This window comes from Crocodylus siamensis, chromosome 1 (genome assembly GCF_052110815.1).
Source record: "Crocodylus siamensis isolate JL-2025a chromosome 1, ASM5211081v1, whole genome shotgun sequence".
Taxonomy (NCBI): domain Eukaryota; kingdom Metazoa; phylum Chordata; order Crocodylia; family Crocodylidae; genus Crocodylus; species Crocodylus siamensis.
In genome coordinates, this window is record NC_143395.1 from 218,467,800 (window position 1) to 218,495,062 (window position 27,263).

At 48.8% G+C, this 27,263-nt stretch overlaps 1 protein-coding gene across 2 annotated transcripts in view; it reads left to right on the top strand.

The window, feature by feature from the left end:
- The window catches only part of VANGL1 (VANGL planar cell polarity protein 1), a 61,858-nt gene that overhangs the window by 13,732 nt on the left and 20,863 nt on the right, over positions 1–27,263 (top strand). For both annotated transcript variants that reach the window (XM_090056849.1, XM_090056857.1), the window contains exon 4: positions 3,476–4,083. In XM_090056849.1, the coding sequence (XP_089912975.1) occupies positions 3,476–4,083 (608 nt within the window). The remainder of the gene's footprint in view (positions 1–3,475; positions 4,084–27,263) is intronic.

Genomic DNA, 27,263 nt, shown 5'->3' on the forward strand with positions numbered 1-27,263 from the left:
GGTGCCCTGTCCAGCCACGCGAGGGGTCCTTTTACTCAGTTGACTCTGAGCCATGCCAAGCTGTTCCAGAGCAGCTGGTTCCTCTGCCTAATCCAGGATTACTGTCCAGGTCACCTTCACCCTCATTTTGCCTCTGTCTCTCAGGAGAGATGCTATTTTTTAAGAAGGCTTCTTTCCAGGAGTAAAGAAAGAAAATGTTGGAGAGACCAGGGCTTGGGAAGGCAGGTAAGAAAGAATGGGGAGCCAGTCTAGTCTAGGCAATAGGGAGAACAACAAAAAAAAAAAAATTAATTTACATGGCAGGGCCAATGACCTTTGGTCAGAAAAGGAACAAGATGTTGTTTTCAGACTGCTTCTGGTTTTGAATTGGTGCCCCTTCCACATCTGGAGTTTTGAGGTTTCCTCAGACATGAGAGGTGATCTTTAAGGAGCAGCTGATGTACCAAGACTGTTCGGAAACCATTGTGGTTTTGGTGTGGCATACATTTCATGCTTCATGGTGGGTTTTGTGTCCATGTCTATATGTAAGAGATGGTTTCTGTGCACAGAAGCGGTTGAGTCTCCACTGGGCATGTGCTAGCAGTTGTAACTGCACTCGGGCAACTGCAGAGGGTGCTCAATAGAGGCATCCATAAATGTTGTCTCACTCCAAATAGTGGATTTCATAATCTACAAGCTCGTCAGTTGGAAGCAGGGGCCAGTATAATTTCAAGTGGGTCAAAAATGGGCTAGGAGCTCTCACACAGTTGCTTTCCTGCAAATCCAGAAGTGAAGGGGACAGGGTAGATAAACTTTTACATGAGCAAAGCTGTCTCTGAGCATGAAGAACTTTTGACAGTGATGTCTTGGAGTCATTCCAGCAGTGCTTTAGTCCAGAGACCAAGGCCAGGAGCTGTGTGCGACTGCCTGAACTGCTGATAATGTGATTTGGTTATTTTCCCCCTTGTCTTGGAAGCACTCTTAAAGTTGGGAAGTAGGGCTCCCTGGTTCTAGGCTTGGCTTGAGCCTCCATTTTACAATGATCCTCGGTGGCAGAGGAGAAGTGACATGTTTCCCAATCTACAAAATGAGGATAACTATGTAGAGCCACCCCCATAGTACAGAAGAAACAATAAGTCTCCAAATTCACTGGTGTGTAAAATGCTTGGCTCAAATGGAAGGTACTAGCAGAGGGGAGTTCTGTAGCGTTACCTTTCACTGTAGAGCAGCTCCAGTGTAACTACCTCTTTCAGGGCCTCTATCATGCTGAAAAGTGATAAAAACCACAGAAACTAATGCAAGATGCTGACTGTTTGTGGTTGGTGTGTGTGTCCTGTCTCCCTTTTTTTTCAAAACTCCCTGCCTGAAGCTGTGGAGAGATTAGCATCTCATGGTGCATCAGCAGTTAAATTCCTGGAGCTATTTTGAGCTATTGGGCTGTCTCGGTCCAGTCGTTTTCCAAGGATTCGTGTTAATCTCTTTGTTTTTCATAACCCTTCCTGTCCAAAGGAGAGAAAATTAATAGTGCTTAGGACTCACTGGATTGATGGCCCCAGTGAGACTATGGACTCATGGTTAGAGAACAAGAATGGCATCCCTGTATGACCTCAGAAGATGGCATACCTTAAGTTTTTTAAACTAAGCAGTTCCTTTAAAAATAAATAAGTCTCTTGTCAGCATAGTCAGCAGGAGAAGCCAAAAAGGATGTCTGCATGTATCTTTCTCCCTCCTTATCAGTCACTGACATGCTTTCCAAAAATGCATCCCTCTGCAAAAGAAAATCAGTTGGACACTAATGACCTCTCCAGCTATAAAGGCTTGAGATGCTGCTGAGGAGAATGGAGTAAGCCGGTGACATGCACTCTCTAGAAGCTCTTTAATGCTGGTTGAAAAGGTGCTAGGGTAAATTAAGAGCCCTCAGAAGTGTGAATCACTCACTGAACAGCAGCTCCAAGTCAGATCTGTACATGTCAGCTTAACTCTACCTTCACCTAATGTGGGTGTGTCCAAGCAAGATGCATATGGGGGTTGGGGGTAGGAATAACAGCTTGCAGAAATTATCTGAAGTTGGAATTCTTTTATGGCCAGGTTTCAGAAACCTTTTTGTATGCTTAAATTGGACTGTCTGTCAACATGCTGCAGAAGATGTGGCTTCAGTCTGAGCAGCTCCTGATAGAAAGCCTTCTATACTGTGATACCAGAATTCACTAGCACGGTTGGGTTCCACAAATTAAGCCTAACATGCTTAATTATCTGTCTTTTAAATATTTCAGGGTGTGCTCAGTTGCTAGTTACAGTGAAAATGTTCCCAACCTTTCTGGCTGTAAGTACATGTTGCATTTGTCCTGGGATCCTACAGACATAAATTCCACTGTTACTCTGAAGTATGTGGGATGAAATGTGGTGCTTCTCCCCCCCACAGCATAGCTGTGTGCATCTGTAAGGTTATTGTGCTTTTTTTTTTTAATCTTACTTCTTCTCTCTGGGACAAGCCAGGCAGGCTGTGGTTCCTTTGGTGAAGGAGAAGCAATGCAACTTGAAAGGGCAACACATGTAAATGATTGTGCGATGCCTGTTCTTGTCCTGGGGTTTGACCCAGATCAATCAGAGCTGCTCCAAATGTGTATTTATAGTAGTGGGGACTAGCCTTTTTTGGCTGTATTCCTTATCCCTGAATGCCCCTCTGATGCCTGTCTGATCTGCTCTGCTTTCTGCTCCCTACCTTATCCGCTACTGTTTCTGGTCTATCCCTGACCTGCCCCATGTCACTACCTGTGCCACGTTTGGCATGTGTGCTGTGGATTGGTCATCTTTAATTTACAGCCTTTCTCTAATGGAAATATAGTGGAACCTTCCAAATGTGAATCAGTTTGTCACAACTCTATGGTAGCTGTAGATTTCACTAGAGCAGTTGGGATTAACTTGCAGCAAGCTAATGAGATGAGTTTCTGTTGTGGGTGGATTCTGCTGTGAGCTTACAGGAATGCTGGTGGGCTGGAATGGTACTAGCTTTTCACACTTAATAAAGAAATCTGTACCCAAGAGATTTCCCTAGATCTGACTTCAAGGTTTCATTAACATGGCTTGCACTCCCACTCTACTTGTATGGCAGGATCTGCTATGCCCTCTGTGAATGTGCGCACATGTAAACACCTGGGACTTTTCTTCTCCCTGCTAGAACCGGCTGAATATTTAAGAATCTTTGGAAGAACTAGAGTGTTGTACAGCAAACAGCCTTGGAAGGTTGAGCTCCCTGTCCTGTGCCTGGAAGATCATAGTTCTAGACAATGTAAAGATTTTTGGATTTGATTGCTGTGTTTGCCCCACTGCCACTGGCTGTTAGGGTTGATAATTCAGCCTAGATAACTTGAATCCAGGCCTCCTGTTGAGCTAAGTTGGGATGAACTTCCAGTTCTGTTGGGCAGCCCTGTAGCTCTTCAGCAGATAAAGGCAGAGTGCCAGCACTCCACGACTGGTTATTTTGTCTTCCCTTCAGGATGACAACTGGGGTGAGACCACCACAGCTATCACGGGTACCTCGGAGCACAGCATTTCTCAGGAGGACATCGCCAGGATCAGCAAGGATCTGGAGGACAGCGTTGGTTTGGACTGCAAACGCTACCTTGGATTAACTGTGGCAGCTGTACTCGGACTCCTTGTCTTCCTCACCCCTGTGGCCTTCATCCTGTTACCCCAGATCCTGTGGCGGGACAATCTGGAGCCTTGTGGCACTGTCTGTGAGGGATTGTTCATCTCTGTGGCTTTTAAACTCCTTATTCTCCTGATTGGGACCTGGGCCCTGTTCTTCCGCCAGCCAAAGGCGGATATACCACGGGTGTTTGTGTTCCGGGCTCTCCTGCTGGTCCTTATCTTCCTGTTTGTGTTTTCCTACTGGCTCTTCTATGGTGTCCGCATCTTGGACTCCAAGGACACCAATTACCAGGGCATAGTGCAGTATGCGGTGTCCTTGGTGGATGCACTCCTCTTCATTCACTACCTAGCCATCGTGCTGCTGGAGCTGAGGCAGCTGCAGCCCACCTTCACCATCAAAGTGGTTCGGTCAACAGATGGAGAGTCACGATATTACAGCTTGGGGCACTTGAGGTAGGTTTCAACTTCTTTAAATGAGGTAGGTCTAGAAATTTTCAGAAAGCGTGACTTTCTGAGGGCTTGCTGGATTCTTGTTTCCTTCCCTGAGCATCCCAGAGTCATTTTAAAGATTGCTGACTGTAAGTCTTACAGCTGCTCTGTGAGGTAGGAGAGAGAGGTCTCCTCTTCACAGATGGGTATGGAAGCCAAGTGACTGATCTGAGGTAAGAGTCAGTAGCAGAACTGGAAACCAATTTCCTCAGACTCATGCCTATGTGTTTTAAAATCCAATCTATGCTTCCCCTTTCTTCTCCTTAAGAACTGATGCTGAGAGTGACTAGAATACCCCCAAATATCATTGTAGTCATTGGCAAGAGAAGGATGTCCTTTTTATTTTATGGGATCAGCAGCTGACTAGATGGGAACCCTTTTTGAACTCAACATGCAAGTCCCAGAGCCTGTAACCTGGGGCACGAAGGGCTGTTGAGAGTTGGCTCTCTGGAGAAAGCTGAAGGCATGCGCTCAGAAATACTTGCATGTCAACCACAGTCAGTCCCACATGTGAGCTCTAGCATAGGCGACTGGTGCGTCCCGAGTCTGGGGTGGGGCACTAGTTGGGCATGACTGGGGGATTGTTTGAGGGGGGGGGTGCCCCTCCATCTGCCCATTGTGGCAACCAGGGGGGTTCCCCCAGTGGCCAGTTGCTGGGGGTGGGGGGAGTCCCAGCAGCAGAGCCAGTTTCAGGAGGGGGGCATGAGCATTGTCCATACTCCCCTACCAGCTGGAGTGCTCACTCCTGGGGGAGCATGTGCCCCCCCCCCACGTCACCTGTGAGCTGTAGATGCATTTTCAGGAATGAGGCAGCATGGTTTGGCTTTGATTTGACTTTTGGGGCTGTGGCTTCATTTGTTGGTGCCTGGTACACTTGTTGTAAGGGTGCATAATGAACTGCTAGACCTGGGAGCTCTTGGGTTCCATTCAACACCCCACTTCTAGGCTTAGTGTGCCCCTCCAAGGTCCAGTAATATGGCTAGCACTCTTTGGAAAGAGGAAGCTGGTCTCTGGTTCCCTTGCCATATGCAACTGATAGTCTGGGATATGTTGATGTCTCCCAAGCTTTGGAGTTGGTGGAGGAGGAAAGCCATGTGACTTCGTGTGAAAGGGAGGAGTTGTGAGCTGCATGGAACAGCTATTCTGTTTATCCTGTCCAGACCCTGGTGGCACACACTGATCTATTGCAGTTGGACTGATTTAGTGTTGGCTGATTTATATGGATATGCAATCAGTCTCTTGCAGCCCTTAGCTTAGCAGTAGAATTGCTTTGAAGTAGGCTTAGTGGTTAGAGCAAGAGCCTGAGACTTTGAGACTTTTGGACCTTGTTCCTGCCTGTGCCGCTGACTGTCTAACTTTGGAGCGCAGTGAGAGTGACCAAGCTATACCTCTCCTCTGCAAAACAAGGAACCAGGGGCTTCAGGGGCTTGCTCTTTCTGACTCTTTCCAGGGGAGGAGGGGAGAAGTATGGGGTTTGTTTTGTTTGTAAAGCACCCAAAGGCCTTTCCCAGCAGAATGGGAGCACTGCCTGCCTGGGTGACCTTGCATCACAGAGTGCTGTGACTTTTTGTGGGGGTGGGAGGAGGGAATGGTTTTCATGTAGGAACAAGTGGCTAAAACCAAAACAGTTAGACGGAGAGGGTGTTAGCCTTGTTAACCTGAAATCAAGTAGAAGGCAGGGCTACATATAACACCTTATAGAGTAATTTGGAGATCAGCTTTTTGTAAGCACCAGCTCCTTTGTCAGAGCCACAATAGAGAGAAGTGCATGTTAGTACTTCAGGCCCTGAAGGTGCAATGATGCAATTGCTGTCCTGATAGCAAGATCTGTAACTAAAGTTGGTTTAGGCTATCCATTTTATTTCTAGTAAAAAAAGTAGGAGTTTATTTCTAGTAAAAAAAAAAAAAAAAGTTTAAAAAGTGGAAAACTCTGCTTCTGAGAGTTTGCTGGAAGGCCAAATATTGATTCATTGCAGGTTGGTTCCAGTGTGATATGGAGACCTCACTCCTGCAAAGACTTTGCATCCTTAGCTTTTTAAGCAGGTGAATGATCCCACTGAAATAGTGCTTGTAGGTGAGAATCTGCCTCAACCTCTATAGGATTGGGGCTTCAAGATTTTAATGGGACTGTTGTCTCTTATTGTATCAAATGATCTGTCTCCACCCTACTTTTGCATGGTTCAGTGGCTCTCTGGGAAGAGCTACATTTCCCTTCCCGTTGCATGTTGCATATCAAAACCGGTAAGAACACTGGCCTGAATTTGGAGTTACAGTATAACCCAAGGGCAGGCAATTATTTTGGGCAGAGGGCTATTTACTGAGTTTTGGCAAGCCATCGAGGGCCGCATGACAGGCAGCCCAGGGCAGATTAATATTAACTTTCTAAATTTTGTAGGGGACCCGCAGGCTGGACAGAATGGCCTGGTGGGGCACATCTGGCCCACCCCTGGTATAACCTCATCAAACCATGTGCTTGCCTTGTCTCCTCAACCCCGCCCCCCCCCCTTTTCTTCTCACTGTCAAGAAATGCATTCATATTGGTGGTATTCCCTTCAAGGTACATGCATTTATCATTTCAGTTTATCCAAAGGTAAGTCCCTGAAGACTTGATTGCAAGGCTCAGACTTGGACCAGTAATTTGTGGTGGTATCTCTACTGTTAGTGTGAAAAGACAAGGCTTTGCTGTATCTTTGCATCTTGGGGCTCCTGCCCAGCCACTGCTCCCCTTATCGCTCCAGCTGCAACAACAGCTGAAGTCTCCAGGCCTCCCCCTCCTTCCTCTCTCCAAGAGGGCAGTACAGGGAGTTCAGGGTGAGGTCAGGACTGTGTAGCACAGGGGTGGGCAAAATGCGGCCCGGAGGCCGGATGTGGCCCACCAGGCCATTTTTATCCAGCCCACGGGGCCCCCACAAAATTAAGAAAATTTAATATTTATCTGCCCGTGGCTGCTTGTCATGCGGCCCTTGATGACTTGCCAAAACTCAGTAAGTGGCCCTCGGTCCAAAATAATTGCCTGCCACTACACATGGCGGAGCAGTGGGAGAGACCCATATGGAGTCATTTGCAGCAGTGGGGAGGAGTTCCTGTGCAGGTACCTGCTGCAGTGGGCGGGGGGGTTGGTCCATGTGACATGCAGCCCGTGGCATGTGGGGCCCCCAGCTGTTTGCATCTCTCCGAATACAGGTGTAAGTCTTCTTACTGCTCAGTGGCTGACTTTTTTTTTTAAATCCTGGACACCATAGCGTTCCAGAGTTCCCACTGTCACTTGGCAACTTGTTTGTTATGGAGTTTAAAGCATCTGGAACCACCAGCTGCAAAACTGGGTCCACACCTGAGCATATAGTAAGAGCACATAGTTTGCTTCCATTTTAGTGCTGTTCTTCAGCTGCAAGGGCAGTGTTCATAAGCACCTATTCCCAATTAAGGACTTGCCCTTGTAAATGCCAAGAGGGAAAGTGGGGAGCATCACCTGTTGGTAGTGCAGGAATGCTCCATCTTGTTGTACCAGACTCCACTGAGCGTGGCTCTTTGCACAGACAATCAGGCAGTGAACCTGGTATGTACCCTCTTCTTCTGCCCCCCCCCCAACCAAAAAAACAAAAACCCAACCAAATTATAATGTAAAAGAAAAGATTACAGCCAGTTAGAAATTTTTTGTAGGTACAGGAAAAGTTGGAAGGTCAGTCATTTCAAAACCTCCTACCGTACAGGTTTAGTTCATAGAGGCTTCATGGCCACACCTCCATAAGGCTTGGCTGAGTTGTATTGTGGAGGCAAAGGAAAGCCATTGCTGGGTTGGGAGCCAGTGTTGCCTAATGTGCAAAGCTCTGGGGACCTGGGTGCTGTTCCTAGATTGGCCCCTGCCTGCCAGATCATTTTGGACAAGGCAGTTTCCCCTCTGTGACTCAGTTTCCCCATTTCCAAATTAGAGAAAACAATGACTGCTCTGGCTTTGATCTGCAGATGAAATTGTTAGAGAAGAGCTAAGTGTTGTTGTGGCTGCTTCAAAACAGAAAGGAGAGATCTCTAGGGCTGACTAGCAGAGAGAGTCCTCGCATCAGTAGTGGAAGGTCGGAGAGGCTGCCAGTGTGAGGAGAGCAAAAGAGCAGCAATAGAGAGATGTGAGTCTTGTGACTGGTGGTGTGGACAAGCCTGTGTAGGGCTTTTGGAATGAGCAGCATAACCGTGAACTGAAACTAGCCTGAACAAGAGCTGGACAGTGCTAAGTTGCTTTCATCCCCAGCCAGTGACCTGCCAGAAAGCTGGATGAATTGTTAAGGATGTGACCAAGGTGGAGATTCCCATTTAGCAGATTCAGCTGCCCAAGTTAAGATACTCGGGCTAGGATTTTTCTCCAACTAGGGAGGTGTGTTGGGATTTGCAGTGGCCGGTCTGAGATGGAGTTGGACTTCAGGATCACACAGCTAGTTTCTATCCCTACTTTATGTTGTAAGTTAGCAACACTTGCTGCAGGCTGGTGATGGCAGAAGGAGTTTGAGGGCCACTTCTATTACAGTTGAGCAAAAATGTGTGTGAGGGGAGCTGATGAGAGATGAATAAATGGTCTGGGAACATGAGAGTGGGCGGGAAAGCAAATGGTAGGAGTGAATGCAGAAACAGAAGGAAACGGAGGTGGGGTGAGAGAGTAATAAATCCTTGTTTCACTAGGAAAGGGGGTGGATAGATTAGTTACCAGCTCCTCTGACCTATTTGTTGCATTGCACATCCAGGCATCCATTGCTCTCAGTTCAGTTCATGTGGAATCATGGGCTGACTTGGTTCATAGCTTGCTAGGGAGGAAGAAAACCCCTCTTGGTTTTTAATTTGGCTACCATATTTAGTCTCTTCCTCTGGAGTGAATATCCTTTCCCCATCCTAAAGCATTACTAGTCTAGACAACTTGGGAAATGAATGGTTTCACATTTTGACTTGCACCTGATAATTATTGGTCTGTAAACCTTGATAGGATGCACAGGTGTCTGACACAAAATATGAGGTATTTCAGGTTAGAAAAGTCCATGAATGGGTCATTGAGTTGTTTTCCACTCCTTTTTTTGGTAAGGAGGGGTGGGAGGGGCACAAGGTGGTGTGCAGTTGGAGTGGGGCTGATGATTATGTTTATTTACCCAAAGTTAGTTGTGCAGTGACAGGTCAGTCCTAGAGAGCACAGCAGTCTTTGCCACCTGTTGGGAAGTGATTTCACCTTTTGCAGCAAGTTGCTTCTGAAAGGAGTCTGCCAATGGACATGGAGCAGACGTTGCATATGTAGCAGGAGGTGTGCCATTCTCCTACAATAAACTGGGAGCGTGTAGGTTTTTGTGCCATTTCTCCCTGAAACGTGATGAACTTCCTCTTTCAACCAAGAACATCTCTTCTGTACGCAAATTACTCGTGTAGAATGAAAGCCTGTATGCTTCCCGGCTGCTTGACTCCTCTGGAGAAGTGGAACAGCAGCCACTTACCCTGGCCTGGGGAAGGCATGGGAACATGGGTCTGGGGGAGGTGAGAGGGGATGTACACAGGCTGGAATGCCTGCACACTCCTGTCCATGACTTGATTGATTTCCCTCCAAAGTGCTGCAAATTTCTGACAGATTGGCAACACAGAAATGAGTGCCTGTCCATACCCAGTATCTCCTCATCAAACCAAGATCGGGATGAATCTGGCTGTGGCACTTGTAGTCTGTTACATGTATTTTGGGGCTGTCTGTAATTAAGAGATGCTTTAGTATTTGCGTAAGTAGCATTGTGTCTGCAGAAAATGCCTATCAGATCCTTACTCACTTTTTTCTGCAAATGCAGGATATCATCTGCTGCTGAAAGGTCAGTTTAAGCATCTGATGCAGTTTTCCTCAACTGTCATTTGAAAGGGACTGCGCTCCTACCCCCCAACTCCAGAATGGCCAACCCATGCTTTCCCCATAAAGCTTCCTACAGAAGTCACTAATACTGGCAGATAACACACTATTGTGCATGTAATGACCAGAAACAGCAGATGCAGTTACCATATCTAATGGAAGGCCTGAGGTTAACCTTTTTACAGAAGAAGATACAATCTTTTTTTATCAAGAGTACGTGGTAAACGTTCACTTTTTTTTGTTCATAGATTGCAATGCAAAGTAGGACAAACGTGCACTGGCAGAGCTGTATATGGGGAAGCTTACACACCTTCTGATCTGACTTTTTGGCAGCACAATCGGTTCCTTTCACCAGGGCTGGAAGTTTCACAAGTGCCTAGCTTGCTGTTTGTTTAACTACTATCAGGGTTTTTCAGTGCTTAATGATCTAATTTGATAAGCTGCCTCTTGTATCCAGGCCCCTTCACCAGCCTTAATGGTCATAGTTTGCCAGCATGTGTGGGGGAGGAGCTGGAAGTCTGTCTGGAAATCAGTAGGGGGGGAGGGTGGCAAGGGGCATAGGAAGCTATTTTCAAATCCAGTTCTGCCTAGTTGAACTTTTTCCATGGGTGCCTGTGCTTGCTGAAACCAGGCAACTCTCAAGACATCTCCAGTACCCAGGATGACGTGTTCGCAGTTGGCAAGAACACTTGGTGCATTTTAATTTAATTTGGCTTTCAGGCCTGTTTTTGTTTGTCTCATTGTCTCAAACATGCAACAGAACTGCCTGTCTCTGCATCCAGGCTCTCAAAACAACGTCCCCATGAACTGCAGGCTTTTTAGTGTCCCCACTTCCCTTCTCATCCACCGCCTTCTCTTACCCCCACGTTCTCCAGCACAGGTTTTACTACTTTGAGTCAGAACAGCTGCCCATTAAGTTTGTTGTGCCTCTCGCTGGAGGTTAGGGGCTGCCACTATCAAGCTGGAAAGCCCTTAAAGCATCTAGGCAATAGGTTATTCCTCTGTATGTGTTGTTTCCTTCCAGCCCCCAGGCAGTGATAAATCTTTGCCATGCAGCTGATAGTTTGCTTTACCTTTTTTAAGCTTTATCTGTAACTACCTGTTTCTGTTATTAACTGTGAGTCTGTTCAGTTTAGTATTTGAGTTGCAGACTTCCTGAGGCAGCAAGCCTTGCAGGCTGAGAACATGTTGTTAAATGGAATTTTTTTAAGGATTTTTTTTTTTTTTTTTTTTTTTTTGTTATGCCACAGATCAAATTAGCCAAATCTGCCAGATCCGTTCCAAATCTTTTCATTTAAGTCCTTTAAGAACCTAACGTGGCCCTACTACTAGCAAGTATCATCCACCACAACTTTTCAACCTGGGACTTCAGATGTTTCCAAATCTTTTGCTAGGCATCCTATGTGCAGGCCCAAGGTTGGAGGCTTGGGGTTCAGTTCGGGTGCCCCTGAGTTTCCCTTGCTTTCAGCTGTATAGCCATGGAAGCAAGCTGGGGAGGAATCTCCCACTTCCATAAAGTTGGTGTGTAGCTGAGATCTTCCCACTGGAAGCAGACAAGTGAGAAGCTCACTATGAAGCTCTTGTAGGTAGTCCTGTCCGCACGCAGACGAGGGTTTACCCAGCACTACACAGGCCATTTTAATTGCATTACTTTGGTCATAGTATTTCCCCTGCCAGGTAAATGCAGACTGTTCTGCAGTTGCACTGAGGACCCTGAGTGAATTTAGGTGCCCTTTTCACTTCCACAGAGCATTCCCAGGGGCCTTGGAGCCTTGCCTTGGTAGGGCTGGGAGTAATCTGTGTTAAGCCAACACACCCATTTGCACACAATACAATTCTTATCAGCCCTGTTCTCCCCCCCACCTCTACTCAGTGCACCACAGCGGGTCTGGGAACTTCCCAGGAAGCATTCATTGCCCTTTCATGGAGAATTCAGGCCCGGCAGGATGGTACTTTGAAAGACTAACTAGTTCAGAAAGGCATAAGCTTTTGTGATCTACAGCTTACTTCAGATGCAGTGATATCAAGTGTTCAGGCACAGGGAGCAGGATGGAAATCCTAACCCCAACAACAAAACCTTAAATGCCATTCTTTGTTTTACCTTAAAACCTTGCATGTCTCTCACCACACGCCTTTGTGACAAAAGATGGCTTGTATTACCAAGCTCCCATTACATACAGTTGCCAATAAATGTGTCATTAGAGAGAGGCAAGGATTTCTTGGGGTGATATCTTTATCGGGCCATTGGGACGTGGTTAGACAAGCTTTCAAATGTCTCATTAAATGTTTGAAAGTTTGTCTAACTCTGCTCCAACTATGCATTTGGTCCAATAAAGATATCACCCCAAGAAATCCTTGCTTCTCACAATTCCTGGATCATCACGGCTGTAACATAATTCTATCACTGTCATTTGAGAGAGGCCAGGTTCTTTGAGTAGATGTGATATCTTTTATTAGACCAACTGAGTAGTTGGAAAAAAGTTCTTTGCAAGCTTTCTGGTGCAATCGCCCTTCTTCAGGGATAGGATGTCTCTGCTGTTCTGAGGCTGCAAGGCATGAGAGAAGCTAAAAGTGTGACAGGATGTCAGCAATAATGTAAATAAGTGGAGATAAGCAAGACAAAAGGTAGAGCGGGGAAGGAAGGGGGGGGGGAGCCAAAGGTGAGTAAGGGAGACTCTACAGCAGTAGTAGTAGTGATTCAGGGTAGAGCATTTGAGAGAAGGATTTCTGACTTTTAGTAGTAAGAGGCCTGGATGTTCCCTTTGTCTTGTAAATCTAATGTAGCCTGCCCCAATTTGGCCTTTTGTGCTGGTAATAGGTGCCAGGGTCATGACCTGGATATTAAGGTCCTTCCAGCAAAAGAACAGGCCTAGCATAGAATGACTGCAAGCCTCCTGTACATACCACCTGACTCGCCTTGCCAAGGCCCAGGAAAGAGGCTACAGTAATGCCAACTTTCATTTAAAAAAAAAAAAAAAAAAAAATCGCGAGACTCTCTCAATTTCCAACTCAAATTAACTCTGATTCATGATCTCCCAATAGAGAGAGCAAATCTTGGGATTTTTTTTTTCCTCTGGCATATTTTTGAGAGCACCAAGCTGGTAAGTCTGAAGGGGAAGGGGCTGGGCAGGGGAGGAGGCAGATGGAGGTCCTCATGGTGAGGGAGGGAGTGGGGCAGGGGCTGGGGTGAATGGGCCCCTGGGAATGGGGTGGATCATGTGACAGCCATGGGCAGCTTGTCCAGAGGTGCAAAAAAAGAGGGGGCGGGGGGGGGACTTGGCTCTCTGCCACTCTGTATACCCCCAGGGGAGGCATGGGGGCATGTTTCCTCCTAGATTTGTGTGCAGGACAGAGGCAGGCTGCCTGCTGCAGGCTGGGGCTTTGCATCGTGCTGCCTTTGCCCCGGCAACCATGCAAAGCTGCCAGGCAGGCAGGGAACGTGGCATGGCCAGTGCACGGCTCCCAGGACAAAGGCAGCAGGGCGCAGAGACCCAGTCTGCAGTGGGCAGCCTGCTTCTGTCCCTTGCCCAGATCTGGGGGTCACATTCCTCTCCCCCCCCCCCCGTTTTCCCCCAGGGGTGCATGCAGTGGCAGGGAGCTGCGGCTCCTCGCTCCCAAGCCACAGTATCCGGCATACTGCCAGGGTGTGTGGGGACCCCCACTCCCTGGGCTTCTCTCTCTCTCTCTCCCCAAAAATAGCATCTCATGATTTACATTCCAAATCTCTTGTTTTTTGTTTTTAAGAGTTTGTCTCATGATTTTTGACACAGTGGGGATGGCAATACTGGAGACTAGCTCTTCAGTCTCAGCAGTGAGGCTGCCTGCCAGCATATGCTGCAGGAGGCTGCTCACTACACCTGTGCTGTGCACGCCAACACTTTGCATTAGGCCACCAAGCAATCTAACACTGGGTTGTTGTCGGTCTCCAGGGCTAAGTCTGAACTGTGAAAGGCTGCTTCCTCCGTCCTAGTTATGACCTAGCTAGTCTTCTTCACGTTTAGATAATGATCATGCAGCACAGCTGCTGTTCTGTGAGGCAGCACCCCTGCCCCCCCCTCAGAGTCAGACACAGAAATGAATGTAGCAAAGCTCCTTGGAAATCGTTGCACTTGTGCTGGCAATCCCTACCCCAGGCCCTTTTGTTCCTGGAGATCAAGTACAGTAAGAGCATTTCACTAATTCTTCGTATGAGTCTTCCGTGCAGGGTATGGGACAGACTGCCTCAGAGCCAACTGCCTATACAGGGAGCCACTGGGCTGCTTATTGCAGACAGGAACGCTTCTTTCAAATTACATTTATTCCCCACCCCCAAACCTGCTTTGTTTGATCAGTTGCCTTTGGGAGCAGGTATTCCACCTAAACAGCAGGCTATTACACATTGCTTTACATCTAGACCTGGCTCCCAAATACTGGTGTGGCAACGAGGCTTGGAGGTCAAAAGAGAAGCTACCCTGGCCAGTGTTACCTCCCGGCCTCTTTCTCATTCCTTGCATGGCCTCAGTCGCCTCATTTCACCTTCCCATGCCTTGGTTTCCTTGTGATGGGAGCCTTGCATGACAGGAACCTTGTCTGAAGAGTGCTGTCATTGAATAGGGATGCTCTAGTAAAATATGTGGCCCCAGGTCCTTGCAAGCTCCTGCCCTAGAGGGTCTGCCTTCCAGAGTATGGTGGGCAACACGCATCTCTGCAGCTTTGTATCCCTGATGAGATGGGCAGAGAGCTCTGTATATTGGGCACTAGCTTATATAATAGTCGCACTCTGCTCTTGCAGCCGAGACCAACAGCAAAGAGTAATCATTGTTCCCGGAAGTGATGGTTTGGCATTTTTTGAATACTTGTACTGAATAGTTTAAAAGTCTGCAAGTGTATTTGGTTGGTTAGTGTCAATTATTAATCCCCCTGGTCTTCAGCGCCTGTTACAATGCAACTCTGAAGGGCAGGCTGCTAAACATTATCTTCCAGAAACAAGAGGTAGCAGAGGAAATGCCTTTGGTTAAGTCTGCTGGGATTCTGCTCCTCAGCCTGGTTTTGCAAAACCAACCCAAGAGCGGACAGTAGTACAAGCACCAGGGGCCTACCCTGTACTTATCGGTTTGTCATCTCATTTCCTCTGCTGTTGTCCATGCCCTCAAAACTCAGCCCACATGCCACCTACTGTCAGACCCCCCTCCCCACACTCCTAGCCAGACCAGAAATTCACAGAAAAGGCCATCCTACTTGTGAACGTTGCAACATCCCATGTCTCTTACCGCTGCCTCCCCACTGAGCCTGCTGGGGTACTGAGATTGCCGCAAAATGATAAACCATATTCAAGTACAAACCTAGGCTTCACAGTGGCTTGTGCACTGTCTTTTATACGAACAAGTTTGTGCAACGTGCATCAGAGAAAACCACTAGCTAATCACAGAGCCCACCCTGAGGGGAGAATTGTAAGGGAGACTAGTCTCTCTTGCTGCCTGTTTACATCACCCTTCTTCACGTGTATAACCCTTTACGTGCATGGAGTGCAAAACTCCAGTTGGTTGGAGCAGGTAGGAGCATAAACTAACAGTGACTGGATTCACTCCAGCAGCTCTCTCATGCAGTGGCAAGCTAGTGCAACTCAAGGGTCATCCCACAGGTCCTCTTCAGTGTCCAGGACAGACGAGTTCTCCCCTGGACCCTTGGGAAAGGAATGATAAAGCAGTTCAGCTGACTGCAGTGCAAAGAACTGCAGGATATGGCCCTTCCCAGCACTCTTAGCACTCCTGACAAGTGAGCCCAGTACCAGTATTTCATAGCATGATTGCTTCATCTCATGCTGTGAGGCTACCTAGTGAGGAATAAATTAGAGTTGCCTCTGCAGTGAGGGCACACCCTGCATGGGGAGCTGAGAGTTTGGAGGCAGAGTGTGTGTATATGTGGTAGGGTTTCTGGCCTGCTAATGCAGAGCCTTGAAAAGTCCCTGGTTACTGTGTACACAGACCTGCACCAAAATGGCAAAGTAGGATTTGTAACACTCTGGCACATGTCTGTGGTTTCACTTATTGTGCAAGAAAGTGGTGAACGCTGTCAGACTTCTGTCTGCTGCTTTGCTCATCCTAGCACAGACTTGCATGGAAACAGGGTAGTTCCAGGAATCAGTATTAGCTGACTCTGCGAGCACAAAGTTAGCCTAGAAGGCACTTTAGGATAGGCTGCTCTTTTAGCTGCATATCCATCCCAGCACCTGCTCCTCAGCAGTGAGTCACTGCTTGTCATGTTTTGGGATGCCAAGAGAGACTTCTGTAGGATGAAACAATTGCATGGAAGGATGCTCAGATTCAGTGATAACGGCAAAATGTCTCGAGTCCCAAGACATGTCCCAGAGCTATTAGCCATGTGGCCTGCTGGAAGGAGAGCCCATTTCTGGATTAGCACTGACAAAGCTCCTTGGCAGCCTTTCCAGCAAGATAAGCGGTTGCTTTCATCACCCCAATAAACACAGCCTTTCTTGCATGCAAAATCTCTTGTGAATTTTAAAATCACTTCTAATTGCAGCTAAGAAGGCTTCCTCCTGGTTTACTTGAAGCTAAAACTCTCTTTGCCCTTCCTTAATGTTCTCAGTTCTTAATGTGTAGGCACAGGGGAAGAAATTGTTGGTAGCACATGTGGAGATACTTCAGGCAGCTAATTGCAGATGCATGATTCTTGAGTTAGACAGGAAGTATCTTTAAACTTGGCCCATGTACCTGTTGTGTTAAAATTGAGGTGGCTTACTGAGTAACAAGGAATATATTTTCCCCTCCATCAAAGAAAAGAAAAGGGGGCATGTAGGAGAGGCTACAGTGCTTATGTAAGAGCTTCTTTGTTTTTTACTGTGTCTTTTTTTCCCGGTACCAAAATTCATTGGTGCTATGAAGCTAACAGAAGAGCAGCAGTGTAACTAGGGTGTGGGTGAGAGGAAGTGCCTTGGGGCACTGATGCATCCCCCTACCTCCATAGAATCCCAGAAGCATTATTACTCTGGGAATATCTGAACAGCTTCAGGCTGCTCTTGCTTTGCACAGTGCCAGGGAGGCAGAGCACGTGGGGAAGCAGCTCAGCTGGGACTGCTTGGTAGAAGTTCCAGGCTGGGTTGCCCCTCCTCAACTGCTCTCCTGTAGGTTTTGCCCCAGGCACCACCTCAACTTTTTATACCACTGCTGGGAGGGTTCATATGCTGGCATTGAATTTGGTGCCGAGGATGGGGATTCTACACCGGGCTCCCTAGGAGTTGTTGATGTTCACCTTATTTTCACCAAAAATACCCCAGAATTTTGTGCTCTTATCAACTATAGATCAGTAATATAGCTACATTCATGTATTTATATTGTAAATAGCAATTATATTGATTTGGAAGGACTTCTGTGAGGTGACTTTTGCTGGACTTTTTGAAAGGCTCTTGGCTGGAGTCTTCTCAGGAGTCTTGGCTGCAGGTTTTTCTGGAGTCTTGTCTGCTTTCTTAAAGAAAGTGTCCAAGAAAGTTTGGACAGATGTTCTCCAAAGAGACAGGTGATGTAGTGAACTTGTTAGCTAGTGTGGCATCGCATCGGATCAAGTGTTGTAAAGTCAAAACGGTGTCAATTTATAAACCTTGTAAGTGCAAAATGTTGTAACTCGAAACATTGTAAATCGAGGACTGTGTGTATAAAGAAAATTGACTGTATCGGAAATCGGCCTGATGTGACCGATAATTTGGCCAATAAATGCCTGTGCTGTGCACAGCTGCAGCACGGCACATAGGCAGCAAGCAGCATAGCTGGGCAGCTTGGAGAGCTGTGTGCAGCTGGTAAGTTTGTTGTGGTGGGAGGGTCGGAGGGAAGGAAAGGGACTGGGGGGCAGATCAAAGGCCCCCACAGTGAGGGAGGGAGTGGGAGTGGAGCTGGGGCAGGCTCTGCCCAGCTGAGGCAGGTTGCAGGCTTGTCTGGGGGAGTGAGGGGTAGCTCCTGCCGCTGCACGCACACTGGGAGGGTACCGGGGGGGGGGGTGCTCCCGGATTTGTGTGGGTGGGGTGGGGTGGGCTGCTGCTGCAGGTTGGGGCAAGGTCTGTGCTGGGTTCTTCCCAGTGGGGGGGGGGGCTCTACTCAGGGTGGATGGAGAGGGTGGAGAGGCTATGGTAAATTTTGGGGTGGCTGCACCCCCCCTACCTCATGGCCCCCTCCCAGTGCCACTGCCACTGCCACCACCTGTCCTGAGCACAGCCTGGCCCAGCCCCCACCTGGAAGAGCTTGGCACAGCCCCAGCCCACAGCTGCAGCCCACCCTATCCTGCCCCCATTCAGATCTAGGGGTACATGCCCCCCTGCCTCCCAGGATGCATGCAGCTGTGGGAGCTGCCCCCCTGTGCCCCCTGGATGAGCCGCAGCTCCATTCTGCACCCCACCCTGCCTCAACTGTGCAGCACGTGCCCCAGCCCCACTCCCTCTCTCACCACAGGGTGCCTTGATCTACCCCCCCAGCCCCTTCCCTTCCCCCTCCCTTCCACTACAACAGACTTACCAGCTGCATGCAGCTCTTCAGAAATCGGACTGGTATCGGCTGATATGCCTCCTTAAAAATCTGCTATCAGCCCCCAAAATTTCTTTTGGTGCACCCCTACTGTTTGAGACCATATATTCATGTAACTTTTCTAAAAAAATTTTATAAATGGGTCATAAGGGGCCATGGACATATTAGGGGCTCCTTCTTATGGGGTTCCCAGAGGATCCTCTATAGATCAGTAAAGATTTAAGAAAACTGCTCTACTCAATGGAACTCAGTGCTCAGTCTGGAAGATCCTATTAAACATTTCTGTGATGCTTAGCTTCAGTTCTCAAACTGTGGGTTTCTGTCTCCAGAGATAACATCCGTGTTAACAGCAGTATGTGGAGATGAGAGAGAACACGCCCGATTACCTACCCATCAGCCCCGTTATCTCTCTGCAAGTTTGTCTACATGGGGTCAAGCCCTTACCTCTCTCTAAAAGTGCAAAGTTTCAAGAAGTTAAATGAATAAAGGATAGCAAACAACATGAATGCACTTTTTGTAGAAAACAGTGATTAAATCAAGATGTCCTGACTAGAGGTGCACCAATATATTGGATCAGTGCTGATATGAAGAAAATGATTTATATCAGCCCTATGGGGCCGATAATTTGGCCAATAAATGCCCTTGCTGCGTGCAGCCGCAGCACAGCATGGATCAGAGCCGGCAGCATGGAGAGCTGCGTCCAGCTGGTCAGTTGGAAGGGGATTCATAGATGTTAGGGTCAGAAGGGACCTCAGCAGGTCATCGAATCCAACCCCCTGCCCTGGGCAGGAAAGAGCACTGGCGTCACGTTACCCTGGCTAGGTGCTTGTCCAGTCTCCTCTTGAAGACCCCCAGGGTCGGGGAGAGCACCACCTCCCTTGGAAGCCCATTCCAGATTCTGGCAACCCTTACCGTGAAGAAGGTTTCTAATGTCCAACCTGAATCTGCTCTCCATCAATTTGTGGCCATTGCTCCTAGTTACTCTAGGGGGTGTCCTAGTAAATAAACCATCTCCTATTCCCTGCTACCCTCCCCTAATAAATGTATAGGCAGCCACAAGATCACCTCTCAGCCTTCTCTTGTAAAGACTGAAGAGATCTAGGTCCCTCAGTCTCTCCTCCTTGCCTGCAGGCCTCTGACAATATGAGTGGCCTCCTCTGAACCCTCTCAAGATTCTCTGCTTCCCTCTGGAAGTGCGGCGCCCAGAACTGGACGCCGTACTCCAGCTGCAGCCTGACCAGTGCCACATAGAGGGGAAGCATCACCTCCCTGGACCTGTTGCATGATAAAGTGCGGTTAGCCTTGTTGATCACTTCATCATATTGACAACTCATGTTCATCTTGGAGTCAACTATGACTCCAAGATCCCTTTCAGCTGTTGTGCTGCTGAAAAGGTCCTGTCCCAGCCTGTAAGTGTGTTGGTGGGTCTTTTTGCCCAAGTGCACCACTTTGCATTTGTGTTTGTTGAACTGCATCCTGTTTTGTTCTGCTTATTTTTCCTACTTACATGAATAAAGGTTAGCAAACAACAAGAATGTTTGTTGGGAGTGGGGAGGAAAGTGGTATGGAGGGGCAGATCAACACCCCCCACCACTGTGGAAGGGGAGGGGGTGGAGACAGAGGCTGCCCAGGGGGTGGGGGCACAGAGTGGAGCCATGGCTTGTTGGGTGGGGGCAGCTCTTGCTGCTGTTTGCACCCTGGGAGGATGGGATTAGGGAGGCATGTGCCCCTGGATCTGCACGGCGAGTGGTAGCTGCCTCCACCCAAGTGCTGGGAAAAGCTGCGGCTGTGGTCGTTGGTTGCGCAGGGCTGGGAGTGGAGCTCCAGGCCCCGGCAAGAAAAGCCCCGCACAGCCTGGCTTCAGCCCGCTTCACGACTGCAGCCCACAGCACCGTGCTGATCCGGGGCGACATGCCCTCTCATCCTCCCAGGGTACAAGCAGCAGCAGCGGGAGTCACCCCCACCCCACAAGCCACGCCTCTGTCCCGTGCACCCCCCCCCCTGCAACCCTCCTGGGCAGTGCCTGCCCCCTCCCTCACTGCAGGGGGCATTCATCTGCCCCCCATACCCCTTCCCTCCCTCCTCCCCTTCCACCACACCAGACTTACTATCTGGACCAGCTGTATTGCATTGGTATCAGCTGATATGCCCCTTAAACGCATGATTTAAATTGATTTGATTTAAATTGAATCCACCCTACCTGTAAGAGCAGGGTTTTATAGAGGACATTGTTAGGGGAGCTCCGATGCATGTTGGGAGTTTGCTCTGAATAAATTGAGCCTTATAGGAATCCTGGTAGCTAAGGGAATCTGGGCTCACGTGGCACTGAGGGACCCAGACTGACAGCTGTGTGGGCTGTGCAATGCACCTGCATCTATATGCGTTCAGCAAAGCGGTGCAGGTTCCTAGTGCCTGCTGAGCTGGTAACTTGGAGATGCTTTGGACCCATTCTCTGAAGTCATCTGTTCATTTTTCAAATTGGCATTTCTGTGCTGCACCCCCACCTTCTCCCAGCACCGTTGATCAATAGATAATGGAGGCCTTTCACTGTGCAGGTCTGCTTCAGTTGGTGGTTTTAATTAAATAAACAAGTTAGGCGTCTTCACTACCTCCTGCGGGGGCGGTAATTCACTTTGTAAGACTGCCGCATGGAGACAGTCTGCTTGGCATGTTGGAGAGAGACCTGGAGCAGAACTTGCTTTGTGATCCAACCCGTGCCACCTCCCAGCCTTCTACCCAGCTCCTGTAGTCTTGCTCCAGCTCCTACTGGTACCGAGTAGGGCTTGGACAGCCTGGCCCCAGCTCGGTTCATGCTGAGGGTTTGGGATCTAGTGGCTATGTGCCTGCCAAAGGGCACCCGCTTCTCTTTTCTGTTCTGTGTGCCAGGCTCTTGTGTGAACTGGCACCAGCAAGATGGCTTGGCTCTCTGCTATGCAGACACTAGCTGTTTAGGACAGATTTTTAAAATACATATCTATATCACCTGGGACAACTGATGTCTTTAGTGGGCACATGACCGCGGAGTCTCTAGCTTCTATGATGGCACTTGAAATTCAGGCTGGGTGGCTAGTGTGTGAAAGTCATTCCTGTGTGCTAAGTTTAGTAGGTTGTGCGTGCTGCCTTGGTGAATAGTCCCCCATCTAGCAACACCCAGCTTGCCACTGCTGCCTTTGGGCTGTAGCTATTCTATAGTTAATTAAAAGAGTTTGTTTTTTAGGGTTCCCAGTCCAGGGCCTTTCACCCGTACCGAAATCATCTACCACTGGTTAGGTAAACAGTGAGTTTTGTGCTGCAAATTCAGTCATTTTGCAAATAGCTCTTCAAAACAAAATTCCTGGGGCTGCTCTGGAAACATAGTTTCTTCCCTAGGAGGGGAGAGGCTTACTGTGCCTGTGTGCATTAACCATGCCCTGGTAAAGGGGCATTTGCTTCCATTATTCTGTGAATTTTGATCATAAAGATCTCTCTTGCTGTCACTTCCAAACTAACAGGTCGAGAAAATTTGCCTAGTGATTTTCTTTCTTGTTATCAGAAGCCTATGACTTTTACTTGAGAATGTCTGTCTTTTAGATGTCTAATCTTGACTGTAAGCAAGAGAATCCATTGCATTCCTTGCTAAGCTGTTTGAATGAGTGATTATCCATGCTTTACTTGTAGGTGGAATTTAACTGAATTCAGCTTTTACACACTGGGTCTGTCTTGTTACACCATTGTCTGCTAGGTTACAGACCCCTCTGTTAGACATGATAGTTTTCACATGTATGTGCTTTTTAGATGTGAGGGAACAGAAAAGTAAGTGTGGCACCGTTATGCAGTTAGACCTGTCATTTTATTGGACCTTCTAAATCATATATCAAAAGATCTTCTCCTGCCTCCTTGGCAAGAATACCTTAAGCGACAGCATGAGGGACTGCACTTACTGCTTTCTTAAAACTAGATCCTCCTGCCACATGATGGGAACCTGTATTTTATTTTACAAGTGGTAGGTAAACCTTAATCTTAAAATCTGCTTCCCTAAAATCTCCCATTAAAACCTCCACTATAAGAATTACCCGGCAAAATGGCATGGTGAAATGGATGTATTCAGGCACACTAAACCAGTGGTGCTCAATCCTTTGGCCCCGCAGGCCAGATAAGTGGTATAGGGCCTGTACGCAGGCCAAATTTGAGCCCTGGTGGCCCAGTACCACCACCTTGTGTCTGCCTGTCAGGATTGAAACCTGGGAGCCTGGCACTGCTCCCTCCTGACCCCTGCACACCAGGATTGGGCCCTGGGGGCCCAGCACTGCCCCTCCTACTCCCCTCCCCCAATATTCTGGGATTGGGTCCTGCGGGCCTGGCACAGTTCCCTCCCATGCCCTATGTGTTGGGACTGGGTCCTGGGAAGCTAGCACCACCCTCTCCCAGCTTCCCACGCTGGGATTTGGCCCTGGGGCCCAGCGCCACCACCGCCTAGCCCTGCATGCTGAAATTGGGTACTGGGTCCAGTGTGCAGGGCCTGGGACTTCTTATGGGTCTGGAGATTTGGCAGCAGGGGAGCAGTGGCACTGCCCTCCTGCCATCAAATTTCCAGACCTGTGGGGAGCCCCCAGGGCTGGATCTTGCCTGTGGGCCAGAGGTTAAGCACCCCTACACTAAACAGCAAAACACTTAACCTGACTGGCCTGGCCAGTTTCTCAGAATGAGTTTCAAGGGGATTTCTGATCTGGCTCTTACTGAGCAAGTGTACATGAGTTGCTGTACTGCACTGTAGAGCCACTTACAGCGCAGTAAGCATCGTATCTACCTGAGCAGATACTTACTGTGCAGCAGTTGGCTCTATTTGTGAGTAAGTATGCTACCTGCAAATGAAAATAGCAAATTTACTCAAGATTACTTACTGTGCACTAGCACATGTGTAGACCCCTGATTGGGAGCAAATATGTTCCCAGGCAGGTGGTGGTGGGAGATTGTCTCCACCCAGGCTGTGGTGGCAGAGCTTGCCTTGGCAGCAGGCAGCTCCCGTGGTCAGGGAGCAATGTTCTCCTGCCCCAGCAGGAAGGAGCTTCAAGCCTCACTTCACGGTTGTGAGACCCAGGCTAGGAGATCCTTCTGTCCCAGCACCAGCTCCACGACCATGGACCTGGTATTGGGAAAGAAGGATCTATCAGTCCAGGCCTGCCATCAGAGAGTGGGGCCTGGGAGCTACCTGCTGCTGGGGCAGGAGGACATTGTCCCCTCCTGGCCTCTGATGGCGAAGCCTGACCCAGCAACAGGTAGCAGCTTCTGGGGGCAAGGAGCAATGTCCCAACCCCCGCCAGGAAACAGCTGTCTCCTGGCCCCTGAGTTAGCACCCTGGGGGAGCCTAAAACTCCTCCTGGCTGCTGCAGGGGCCTGTTACAGGGCCACAGGGAGAAGGAGGAGTCTACTGCCAGGAGCAGCAAATCTGCTCCCCTGTCCCTGTACATGTAGACACGTGCCTGGGAGAGTTTACTCTTCAATAATTTACTCCAGAGTAAACTGCTTCTGGGTTATTTGCACGTGGAGATGTGCCCACAGAGTTTTATAAAAAGCAGTGGACTGAATAACAACCAGAATCTCCTTCAGCATTCTGGTCAGGGAATACTTGTATAATTTTTGGGGGAAGGCTTTTAATATGTATTTTTTTCAGTGACTTGCTTGGCTATTTCATTTAAAAGCCTTTTTTAAAGGTTTGCTGATACCATTTTATAGAGAAGCTTTTCAAAACTAACTTTCTGTTCTGTTGTTAATTTCCGGTGTGGATTATAGTTTTTTGTTTGTTTTCTTTTGTTTTTAAATAGTAAAAAGAGCTATTTAGAGCCTATTGGGTTAGACTCCCAATATCTTTTTTTAAGGTCATGTTGGATGTGGGAGAGGTTGACTTTTGTATGTCCTGGTCTTTTTAACTGTACAGCCTTAAAGTCCCTCCTCAACTGTTAACATAGCCATCTTTCACAGATAGTATTTTTATTGCTGTTTTTATCTTGTTAAACATGTAACTTAATACGCTTGATGTCAGCCATAAAGGACTAATGCAGCAGAGAGACTCCTGCTGCTGGAAATTTAACTAATGGATTTCCTGAGACCAGTCTGGGATATTTTGGAGAGCGCAGTACGTTGCGTTCATACACATCTAGCATTTTAAGAGGGGAAAAAATGGATAGTCAGCCTGAACCTTTAAATACTATGCCTGTATGTTGTAGTGTGAGTATATTGGTGCTGTAGTTAGGAGCGTGCACTGCCTGTAGGCAAAGGGGAAATGTTAACGGGACCTGCTCTTTTATTCCTGCAGAGCAGATGAGGGCATTGCTTCCCTTTCAGGACTTTGGGAGCTGAGGCATGGCTTCTCCAGTGTCCTTGCTCATCTGGGAAGTGGATTCAACATTTGTTTGGGGTTATGTCTGTGAAACAAACTTCCCAAGCTCTGGTAGCCCCAGCACTTATTTGGCATGGATAGGAAGAGTGGGAATTCTGATAGATGGCTGGAAACATGGTGGTCTGGCAAGAAACTGTGGTTTTCCTAACTCTGGGACTGCAGTCTCATTCTCTCCAGTAACCAAACCTGTAACGATGTTGCAGTTGTGAGGCTGTAAAGGCATTTCTCTGAATTGCTTGTTTGGCTGCAATAGCTGGAGGTTCTTGGCTCAGTTTTTGGCGCGTTCTGATTCTTGCTCAATCTCTGGTTGATTTCTGCTTGAGAAGACAAAAACTGCAAGGTTCTGCTGTCACCACTTCTAGGTTGGGAGCAGTGCCATGGAGACTCGACCCTGCTACTACTTAATTCTTGCTCTGCAGGGTTGTTTTTAAAGAATACAGTCCCATTTTCCTTTCTTCAACCACTGCCAACCAGCAGCATGTACCCTGACTGCATGTTGCTCGCCAGTAAGGGGCTGCTAGACTATAAATTGTGCTGTCACCTAGCAATGGTAAATACAAGCAATGGTTGCAGAGTTGTTCAGCGGCGAATGGTGGAGTTGTTCCCAGGTCCTGTTGCCATCCACATGGGAAGAACTGAGTCTGGGTGTGAAGTGTCTTTTTAATTTTACATTGCAAGGTTTTCCCGTGTTTTAAATTCTGGGAATGTTAAAGTTCAATTTTCTCAATAGGCCTGATCAGGGTAGGGCTGAGCATCCCCCACCTTGGCTCTGGATTTGCAAAGGAGATTTGAGGGGGAGGTATGAGTGTGTCAAGTCTAGGTAGAAAAGGGAAATTTGTGGGGCATTTTCTTCAGCTCCTCCACCCACCCCTGGAAGGTCTGTCACAGGCTGGGAGGAGCTGTAGCTTGGTTTCTCTTCCTACCCCAGCAGATCTCTGTATTTTAGACTGTATGATTCCCCACCCTAGCTGAACTCAAAGCAGGTGGGTGATGCCTGGGTAATGGCCTTAGTTGTAGGTTGGATATAGAGATCCCATGAGCACTGAAAATTGATGGCAGCCTGTCATGGGGTCACATAGGTGCCTGGTGACTGGGATTGAGATTGACAGAGCTGCCAATCACCAGGGCAGCTCAGGTGCCGGTTGCCAGGGCGACCAGGTGGGTCAGGTGGCCAGAAGTGGGCAGGGCCGGGCCTTTATAAACAGCCCAGGCCGGAGCCTGACCAGCAGTTCCCTTCTGGCAGCCACAGGAGCTGGAGCTCTGTGGCTGAGCTGAGCGGCCTGAGTTGGTGATTGCAGCCTTACCTTGCTGACCGGCCGCAATGATGCTAGGGAGGAGAGAACCCTGAAAGGAGGTAGGGTGGAAGCCCTGCTGGGGCTGGGAGTTTGCATTACGAGCGGGAAGGCTCTTTGTTGGTTTTGTTACAGCCGTTTGGGCTTGGCTTGTGTTATAGTTACATCGGAGGACCAGGTGAGGCTGTAGGGGTGAGAGGAGGCCTTGCGGGAGCTCCCCAGCAGCTTGGGGGTTCCCGGTGCCCAGCAGGGGCACAGTGCCAGTGGGGCACAACTGATTGTGCCAGAGTGGTGCGGTGTACGGGGTTTGGACCCCAGCCCGTAAAGGCGGTGTTTTGCCCAGTGGGGCAAACGACCCAAGAAAGGGTCACTGGGCCAGGCACGGCTTCAGCCACCTGAGCCCCAAGCGCAGGAAACGTCCGGCACGAGAGACGCGGTATAGGTCCCAGAGCGGGGCGAGGCCCCAGAGGGGGTGAAGCGCGAGGAGCGCGGTATAGGTCCCAGAGCGGGGTGAGGCCTCAGAGGGGGCGAAGCGCGAGGAGCGCGGTATAGGTCCCAGAGGGGGCGAGGCCCCGAGAGTGGGCGGCAGGCGCGATGAACGCGGCCAAGACCCTGAGAGTGGGTGGCAAGTGCAGGGAGCACGGCAAAAGACCGTGAGAGGCGCAGCAGAGACCGCGAGAGGTGCGGCAGAGGCCCCGAGAGAGGCAGGGAAGCCCGGAGGTGGGCGATAGGCTCCAGAGTGGGGCAGCAGAGCTGAGGAGTAGCACAAGAGTGAGCCAGGCCCAGGGGTGCCGGTAACGGAGTGGCAGCTACGAGCCAGGCCCAGGGGCGCCAGGTGGGTGATGAGCCCAGGGTACCAGAGAGAGCACCAGAGGGCAGGGGACCACACAACGTCCTGGGGAACAGCTGCGAGGCTTGGGGCATGCTAAAGGGGTGGTTTAGAGGCACACATAGCCCTTAAGTCAGGGGTGCACAGAGATACCCCATATGGAGTAGGGGTAGGAACATATGTACCGTTCACCAGGGGGATAAAGGCAGCCTCCCATCTAAACTTATTTGTTATCAAAGTCGTGGTGGGCGAGAACCTGAGGGTGCTGAGTCCAGCCTTGAGT